The sequence below is a fragment of the Sardina pilchardus genome, chromosome 8 (genome assembly GCF_963854185.1).
Source record: "Sardina pilchardus chromosome 8, fSarPil1.1, whole genome shotgun sequence".
Taxonomy (NCBI): domain Eukaryota; kingdom Metazoa; phylum Chordata; class Actinopteri; order Clupeiformes; family Clupeidae; genus Sardina; species Sardina pilchardus.
In genome coordinates this window covers 28,307,643-28,317,642 of record NC_085001.1, presented here as the reverse complement: position 1 = coordinate 28,317,642, position 10,000 = coordinate 28,307,643, and the positions used below count along the sequence as shown (strand labels likewise).

General features: G+C 42.0%; 1 protein-coding gene across 2 annotated transcripts in view; it reads right to left on the bottom strand.

Annotated features, from left to right (window-relative positions):
• The window catches only part of LOC134089164 (tripartite motif-containing protein 16-like), a 14,599-nt gene that overhangs the window by 3,780 nt on the left and 819 nt on the right, over positions 1–10,000 (bottom strand). The window contains exons 2-8 of one of the 2 annotated variants that reach the window (XM_062543510.1): positions 9,618–9,713; positions 8,944–9,177; positions 8,322–8,484; positions 8,177–8,209; positions 7,879–7,938; positions 6,777–6,839; positions 5,965–6,119 (exon numbers count right to left, since the gene is read on the bottom strand). In XM_062543510.1, coding sequence (XP_062399494.1) covers positions 6,064–6,119; positions 6,777–6,839; positions 7,879–7,938; positions 8,177–8,209; positions 8,322–8,484; positions 8,944–9,177; positions 9,618–9,713 — 705 coding nt within the window. In that variant the 3' untranslated portion in view covers positions 5,965–6,063. The remainder of the gene's footprint in view (positions 1–5,964; positions 6,120–6,776; positions 6,840–7,878; positions 7,939–8,176; positions 8,210–8,321; positions 8,485–8,943; positions 9,178–9,617; positions 9,714–10,000) is intronic. The other variant, XM_062543509.1, reaches the window with a different exon arrangement.

The window sequence follows — 10,000 nt, the reverse complement described above, 5'->3', positions numbered from 1 at the left end:
CTCACAGACCCAATACCCCTCCAAGTAGGCATAAAAACAGGCTGCCCATGGAGTGCCATCAACTTTGTACTCGCCACTAACGGGTGGATTGAGTGGCTATGTGACTGTGCCCCACCCAGTGTGTTTTCCCCTAATCCTGTACAAGCCTATGCCGATGACATCCAATTGGCCTCTCGGGAAGAGACAGTAATTAAGAACATGCTTGCCAGAACAGACTCATTTCTGAACTGGTCAGGTTTAAATCAAGCATTCAAAATGCGCCGTTCTCTACCAGGGAAGAAGTGGGGGAAACCGTTGGTACAAATCCAGAGCTGATCGAAATCCTGAGTTTACCATCAGTACAGAACCGATCCGAGTGTATGACCTGCACGAGACGTACACATATGTGACCATTCAAAGCGAAATCAGTCGTTTTGCGCACAACGTTATTTTGAGAAAATCAACAATAATAAACTTCCGGGTTAAAATGTTGAATTTCACGTTTTCGCATAATTCGACTGTATACAGTCAACAGTTTCATATCGTGAACGCATTTCACGGAAAAACATACGTTTTGACTGTTAAACCCGGCGAAGATTCAACACATTTGCTGTCATTCCCATTGTGAACGCACCGCTTAAAAAGGTGATTTCTCCTCTTCTGGCATTTCATGACAGGAGAACCATGTCAACTTTGGATGCGGTTATCTTAGCGATAGTTTGTGTAATACCCTCCATATACATACAGTATCATTGGAAAGCTTAGTTTATGGCCGTTCACGTGAGCACAATAGCTTAATTTAATAAATTTTACCGAAACGACTGGTTCCGCTTTACAGGGTCACATATTTAGGACACAAATTTAATATAGCTGGGGAGTGGAAAGAGCAGGTTGAGTACATAACCACTGAATTCACTTCCAGGCTGGACTTGATAGATGCTTCACCACTTCCTCTGCTCATGAAGCTGGAGGCCATCAGACAGGTTGCCCTGTCTAGAATACAACATCTCTTCGCCAACATCCATCTTATGAGCAAGACACTGAGTCAACTGAATAACAAAATGGTCTCCTTAGTGAGAAAGTGGTTCGGACTGAACACTCACACTACTAGAGACATCATTTTCCAGTCCAAACAGGATGGGGGTTTTGGTGTTCCAAACGTGGAGTGGATGTATAATGCAACAAGACTGTCACACCAAAATGCTGAACAATGATGACAACACTGTCAGGGAGCTTGCTAGATCCTCTCTGTTTCTGGACATGAAACGCCGCAAAGTCCCCCTGGCAAGAGAGGGTGAGCCAAGCTTCCTGGGCTTCAAAAGGAAATCTAACTCTAAAATGGAGACGCACTGTACTGGTTTTGGGGTCTGGTCAGATTGGCCTGACCTTAATGACCTTTGTGTAAGAGTCGGAGTATCCCTGGACTGGGTTAAACCTGACACAGAAAATGTAATCGTTTCTGAAGACCTTATAACTGACTGTTTAATCTCAGTAAGGGCTACTATTGTGGATACAGGACATCATCTATCACCTGACAATGCACGAAGGTGCCTTGTAAAGCTACAACAACAGCGCCAGCAACAACATTGGACTGATTTAAAATTACAGGGAAAGCTTGCTTGCCTTCCTACTGCAGACCATGCTGTCTCTCACTCAATACTTAAAAACTCTGCTGTTGATGAAGACCTACTGACTTTTGCAGCCAAAGCCAGACTACAAGTTCTTCCAACTAGACTTAATCTATCTCTTTGGTACCCTAACACATTTCCTTCCCACTGTTTGCACCATGATAACCAGCTAATTATTGAATCCCTGTCTCATATTCTGAATGGCTGCTATGTGTATAAGGGAATGTACATGGCCAGACATGACAGAATTGTTCACCGCTTACAACAATCTACAAGAATGTATGCGTCTCACCTTGCATGTTCAAACTCTGTAATAGTGGAAATAATGTGTTTTTAAATGTTGCTGCAAAAAGGCCAGATGTTGTTGTTGTTGATGAGGACAGCAGAGAAGTAACCATTATTGAAGTGGGCTGTGCATTTGACTACAGTCTAGAGGATGCCTACCTTACCAAGCTTTTAAAGTATCAGCCACTCAGAGACATTGTTGTACAGCTTGGGTACAAATGTAAGCTGTTGGTGTGTATATTTGGAAGCCTAGGTAATGTCCACAGACTAGTAGTCAGGGGTTTGCAGATTGCTGGTCTCTCTAAGCCAAGAGCAAAGGCTCTAGCAAAATTCTGCTCAATTTCTGTGATAATTGGCAGTCGCCACATACAGTATGGAGAAGGCGTTGTTTTATATACCCATGAACTGAGACCAGAGGCATAGGCTACTGGGTTTACAATGCTGGTGTCTAAAATTGTTTGTGTTCAATGAAATTCATTGTAAAATGTGAACACAAATAAAGGTATTAAAATGTGAGCAGGTAAGATAGAGCTAGCATACCACAAATATACAGTCAGATACGGGCACATTTTAATAACGTAATGTCATCAGTAGCCTATACGGGTGAATCACACTGATTTGAAGTTTCCAATAATAACCACCAGAGAGCAGCAGTCTCCCTGTAGCATGGTGCAGCGCTTCACTTTTGGACACTACAGTAGGCACACAAAATGCGTCCAAATTCACCCATTCCAGTGCTGTGCCTGAACGCGTTCATTGAACAAAAGTTCATGAACTTGTTCATAATTTTGGTGAACTTGAACTGAACAAACTGTATTTCTGCCTGATTCTGTGAACGCGTTCATTCTGGTGTATGTGAACGTCACGTTCACTCTTTTTTAATTTCGTTCAATAAGGTTCAGGCAAAAAACACACCGTTAATAGCACTAAAGTGTTGCCCAACCGTTGCGTGTGCTTCTTTGCCAGATTCTATGCCTGTCTGAATTCATATTTCCGTATCATCAAAAAAGCTAAGGTAGCTTACAAAAGTAAGATTGAAGAGAAGTTTACACAAGGTAACCTCCAGGAGGCCTGGCAGGGTATTTAAGACAATGGCAGCAGTCAACACTGACTTTAGACCTGTGTGTGTGGCTGGTAGCATTGATGAATCCCTCCCGAATGGCCTTACATGTAACTCATTTTACACCAGGTTTGAGAGAGATCACCAGTCTCAATTGGCGGATATCATCAGTGGCTTGACCACAAGTGACCCTATCATCGTCACGGTTGAATCTGTGGTGGAATGCTTGAGAAGGACAAAGATCAAGAAAGCTCCTGCGGCCTCATGTACAAAGCTTGCGTAGGCACAAAAATGCTGCGTACGCTAACTCTCACGCTCACGTCCGGATGTACAAAGACTGACTTGAACGTGAGAATGTGCGGTCCTCCACGCAAGCTTCATGTCTGGCGTACGCACATTTCCAGTGTGTATCGTCAGTTGGCGACACGTAGAGGCAATGCAGCACAACAACATTAGTTGATCACGAATCAAGGCCTTTATTTGCACAGCATATTGTGAAATGTGGGCTATTGAAAATAGCACTTCGACGTAAGCATATGTTTCTAGAAGAATGTGCATTAATATTACCAAACTATGCAACAGCCTATATCTGCAATTAAAACTGTAGAAGATATTAAAGGGATATTCCGCCATTTGTGGAAATACGCTCATTTTCCACCTTCCCTCGAGCAAAACAATCGATATTTACCTTGTTCCCGTTCATCCAGCCATTCTGTGAGTCTGGCGATACAACTTTTAGCTTCAGCCTAGCATAGATCATTAAATCGGATTAGACCATTAGCTTCTCGCCTGCTAGCTTCATGTTTAAAAGTGACTAATATTTCTGGCAATTTTCCCATTTAAAACGTGTGTCCTCTCAAGTTAGAAAGTGCAATAAGACCAACTGAAAATGAACCCTGCCGTTTTTCTAGGCTGATTTGACATGGAACTACATTCTCATCTGGCGTAATAATCAAGGCAACTTGCAGCTACTGGCACTACTACTGCTTGATGTCAATGGGGACTATTTTCAGATGCTGCGTACGATATCACTGCGCCTATGGTACGTTTGCAAGTTGCCTTGATTATTACGCCAGATGAGAGTGTAGTTCCATGTCAAATCAGCCTAGAAAAACGCCAGATTTAATTTTCAGTTGGTCTTATTGCACTTTCTAACTTGAGAGGAGACACGTTTTAAATGGGAAAATTATCAGAAATCTTAGTCACTTTTAAACATGAAGCTAGCAGGCGAGAAGCTAATGGTCTAATCCGATTCAGTGATCTATGCTAGGCTGAAGCTAAAAGTTGTATCGCCAGACTCACAGAATGGCTGGATGAACGGGAACAAGGTAAATATCGATTGTTTTGCTCGAGGGGAGGTGGAAAATGAGCGTATTTCCAAAAATGGCGGAATATCCCTTTAAGAATGATTTAGTTCCATACATGATTATTCACTGGCTTATCAAACATTTCAGATTTCGAAGAGCTTTCCTTCCTCGAAATCTGCGATGAATGGGGTTGGCTTCACGCATCCGTGCCTAAAACGTTTTCCGGGTGTTTTCACATATTTCCAACAGTTTTCAGTAAAACAAAAAAATACAAATGGGACAAGATGATCCGCGTGAATAGCTTAGTGCGAATTGAAGCAATTTCCCTGACTGACTGCATAGGCCAGCCTACTTTGACTTTCCTCGAGTAAGCATTCACATTATTGTTGTCACATTTGTGCAAAATATAGGAATATGATCCAGAAATTGTCATGGCAAAGCCTGGATAAACTCCTACTATGGGTGCGCGATGCGTGGTCTCTTACTCGGACACGAGTGATTTAATGACCTTCTAATTAATGCAGTTATTTTGTAATGCTTGAAATGCCCACCAAACCGCGTTATGTGAACCTTGTCACTTGCAGATTGACCAATGAATCTGCCACGGTCTCTGACCCTTGTAGCCTCTGCCACGCTCTGCCACTAGCCTACTGTTTTTTTGTTACGTTATTAATTACAGATGATAAAGACGTAGGCTACTGTATCTTTACCATTGTGTCTGATAAGAGCACTTCTACCTTGCAATCGCTGGTAATAAACTTTTAAAACTTTTTTGATTTGATTAATTCAATTATTACATTTTGTAGCAGGTTCGAGAAAGGATGGATCCACAAATATGAGTTTTAACTGTTATTAATATTGTGGTGATAATCCATTTTGCCTTTGCGGAGGTCTGAGTTTTCGAGTGGCCTTCTAGTTAGCATATTATAATGAGTGTGATTGAGGGAGGAGAGAGGGTGGAGTATAATACTCGTGCATGTGCGTTTAATTTAACGTAAATTGGAATGTACAAAGGAAAGCTGCGTGGATTGCTGCGTACGCATGGCTTCATACATCTGATTTTTTTTGTGCGTACGCTTCTTTCCAGATTTTCGCATACGCAATGTTTTAGTAGGAATTCCACGCAAGTCTTTGTACATGAGGCCCCTGGGCCAGATCAAATCTGCGGTCACACACTGAGACACTGTGCTGAGCAGCTTGGAGGAGTTTTCCAGCAGATTTTCCAGAGGTCTCTATCTACTGCCACTGTCCCACAGTCATGGAAACACTCCACAATCATTCCCGTTCCCAAGAAGAGCAGCCTTAAAGCCTTGTCATAAGGGCCTTTGAGAGGATTGTGAAAGCTCACATTATCAACACCACAGCCTCAAAGATGGATCCTTTCAGTTCGCGTATCGTGCAAAAGAGGGGTGGATGATGCCAAAATCTACATATTGAATGCCATCCATGAACACCTAGAAAGCCCTAATTCCTTTGCACAACTCCTATTTGCGGATTTCTCCTCTGCCTTTAATACCATTCAACCTGACATGTTGGCCAAAAAGCTCATGAACTGTTTCAACTTAGATCATCAATTAATTCTGTGGATCACAGACTTTCTGACCCAAAGAACACAGAAGGTGCTGGTCAACAAGAGGTTCTCTGACATCAGCTACACGTCCACTGGCTCACCCCAGGGTTGTGTCCTCTCACCGCTGCTTTTTACCTTGTACAGATGATTGTAGAAGCCACCATGCTGATCGTCATCTAGTGAAGTTTGCCGACGACACTGTTCTCCTATCCCTTTATCTGGTTCTGTCCAAGATCACGGTCCTGTCCTCAGTGAGTTTGTGGAATGGTGTGATAGCTCCTTTTTTGGAGCTAAATGTCACAAAGACCAAGGAGATGTTCATTAACTTCAACAGGCATGGAGGATGCAGGACCGCCACTACGATTCATGGGGAATCAGTGGAAGCTAATAGGAGTACAAACAGTCATTGATGACAAACTGCGTTTTGACTCCAATACAGAGGTGATCCTTCAAAAAATGTCAACAGCGCCAGTATTTTTAGAGGAAGCTATACTCCTTTGGAGTGAACAGGAAGATCCTCAACATTTCTTATACCTATTCATTGAAAGTGTTCTGACTTTTTCATCCATATGCTGGTTTCACTCCCTCTATCAAAAATAAGAAACACCTCCAGAGCATTGTGCACACATGTTCTAAGATCATTGGCCACCACATCCGCTGCCTACAAAAGATACTCAGTTTGTCCTGGGAAGATGGGATCCCCCATACACACATCCTCAGCAACTCTGGCTCAGTCTGTATGGAAGCAGCTGTGGGCAAAACACATCTGCACTGGAGGAACACCATACTTGTATATGCCTGAACACCGCCTGCCCCGCCAAGTCCTCTACAGCCAACTAAGGAGATAACTAACAGAAAGCAAAGCCCCCCCCCCCCCCCCCCCCAAGAGTCATCATCGAATACGATGAACAGCTGAATGTGGATGTCTGACTGTGTGTCCAACTTACACTGCAATACCTCCTCTCTGGTCACTGGTTCAGGAAAAAGACCAGGCACTGAAACTTCAGACACTGAAACAGAAAATATCACTTTACTATCAATAAAACATATGCATTTGCCGAGATAATATATATTGATGACAACGCGCTCATTTTTAAATCACATCAGTAGAGATTGTATAGAGAAGGTTATGCTGCATTATGAGTCCCCAGCTGCTTAAATCTTAAAGGGATATTCTGCCATTTTTGGAAATACGCTCATTTTCCATCTCCCCTCGAGCAAAACAATCGATATTTACCTTGTTCCCGTTCATCCAGCCATTCTGTGAGTCTGGCGATACAACTTTTAGCTTCAGCCTAGCATAGATCATTGAATCGGATTAGACCATTAGCTTCTCGCCTGCTAGCTTCATGTTTAAAAGTGACTAAGATTTCTGGTAATTTTCCCATTTAAAACGTGTCTCCTCTCAAGTTAGAAAGTGCAATAAGACCAACTGAAAATGAAACCTGGCGTTTTTCTAGACTGATTTGACATGGAACTACACTCTCATCTGGCGTAATAATCAAGGCAACTTGCAAACTACTGGCACTACTACTGCTTGTTGTCTATGGGGACTATTTTCAGATGCTGCGTACGATATCACTGTGCCTATGGTACGTTTGCAAGTTTGCGGGAACAAGGTAAATATCGATTGTTTTGCTCGAGGGGAGGTGGAAAATTTCCAAAAATGGCGGAATATCCCTTTAAAGGCCTCCAACCTCCCACTGCCAAGTCCCTCATCTTCATTAGGAGGGTAGGGGCATGTTTAGAGGACCTTTATACTGTAACTCACCACAATCTAGTTTTGTATCACAACACAACTGCAGAAGTAATGGGTGTAATGTAGTAGTTTGGGGTGCATTTTAATGTGACTGTTTGTTAAAGCTGAATTCCAACTCTATCTCTGATCTCCATCAGCTTCTGCTTTTGTTTGCTGTTATTGATACATGTAAACATCAAATGGGCCTTAATGTCACATCCTGAAAGAAGGTTTTAAAGATTAGTGAAACTATCACTTTATTGCTAAACTCCAGATGTAAAGGCTGTTAGAATCATTGACTAAAGACTTACTGCTTGGTGGCAGCCCCTCCTTACTGTTTGATCTTCTGATTGGGAGATCAGGATCAGTATCTGGGAACCAACACAGAGACATTCTCATGCACCCAGGATCAACAAAACAAAACAAAAACACATCTAGTTTTGCAAGTATATCATATTGTGTGTACTCCTCCTTTTGGGAAATGTTTGTTTTCTGTGACAGTGCACTTCCATAAACATATTTTTGCTTAGGACTGTTAGATCTGGAGGTACAGTACAGTAAGTTTTTATTTCAGCTGAAGATGGGAATGCAGCTTAAAGACATACTCACATTCTAAAGACTGGATGATCTTGACATGTGCCACTGTTGAGAGACACAGAACACACAGAGTCAAATGAATCCATAACTGTTTAAACATAACTGTGTCTTATAAAAGTAGTCTCATCATTGTGTCCATTCTAGAGGTTTGTCCCACCTGCTGCAGATATCTTGGCCACTTCCTGCTTGAAGATGCCTTCCAGTTTCTCCTCCAGCTGCACCTTCACTGCAGAGACAGATTTCTTCACAGCCTCAAAAGAGACACGTTGGTTGATGGTCATACTGGGAGAGCAAGGAGAGTATCGGAATGATGGGACATTCTACAGAGAAAAATATATAAGTTGAGAGAATTGATTATGAATGTCATGCTGGTTGGAAATATACTGCAAGGAGCACCAGTGACACAACATTCTGCAGAGAGAAACACAAAAGGTGAGACATGCCACCTGAATATTCAGTCAGGGCTGTGTCCCCAAAGGCTGCATATGGATTAAATCAGTTGATATAGTGTGTGTGTAATTAAGCATGATATGTTTAAGTGTGTACATGTTAGATACATTCTGTACATAGTATACTGCATGTACAGTAAAGCAATACAATCTATACGTATTAATCACACATCATGCAGCTCACATACGGATTTGTATTCCACATGTGCTGCACAGTTGATGTTTTGACATATGTCATATATTTCACAGAAAGCTATCAACTCAATACTCTTTCCAATACTCTTTTCTTTACATCTAATTTCAGTTTCAGGAGTGCAGATCAAATGTTACCTTGAGGATATGGATGTGATCCTCTGTGTGTGAAAGCTGCTCCAGTTCAGCATCTCTCCTCTTTAGCTCAGCAATCTCCTGCTCCAGTCTCTTCAGGAGTCCTTCAGCCCGACTCACCTCAGCCTTCTCCTGAGCTCTGATCAGCTCTGTCACCTCAGAGCGCCTTCTCTCAATGGAGCGGATCATCTCAGTGAAGATCCTCTCACTGTCCTCCACTGCTGTCTGTGCAGAGCTCTGTTAGGAGACACACAAAGAGGAGGGCAGGAGACACACAGAGGGAGGTGAAGCTGAAAGTGTCAGTAGTTCTTTGGGTGCTGTAGAGGTACTGGTTACTCACTGGGCTCTGGCTCAAGGGTGGAATGAGAATTTATTACTGCTAATTTAGAATTCTCACTCTCCAGGATTCAGCTTACTCATAGAACATTCAAATTGTATACTTCCAATAGAACACTAATATTAGATATACTGTTCTGAATATGTGTCCATTTTTCAACATGACTTCAGCATTTGTATCATTAAGCAACTGAATACAAAGGGAGTTTGGTCTGGAAAACAACTTGATTCCTGTAATCTAGTTATAGCAGATAAACAAAGCTGCCATAATATGATAACATTTGATGATAACAGTCGAAAGCTGAAACCAGCTGTTGTCTTCTCCTCTGGTCAGTACTCACCTTGAGAGTCTCCACAGCCTTCCTCAGCTCCTGCAGCTCCTTCTCTCTCTCCTGGATTCTCTGCTGGAATCTCCTCTGGGTCTGCCCCAACTGTTTCTGGTGATAAAAATGTAGACGTAAGGCACATTTATTTACTGGTATATTGTACATATGATACATTTTACATTTAAATGGGTTTTACATTTAATGCAAATGATAGTAAATAAAATCATGAAGGGGAAATAGTTATAAATAAAGTGCATCTGATTAACAGGAACTGCATGGAGCAGAGCAGTTAGCAGAGAGCAATCTGAGGATAGTTTGGTTTTAATTTTAGCTTTCCATGTCTTTGTTTTCCTGACAATAAGTATGTGGCTCAGACTCAGAGCCTGTAAAATATTTGA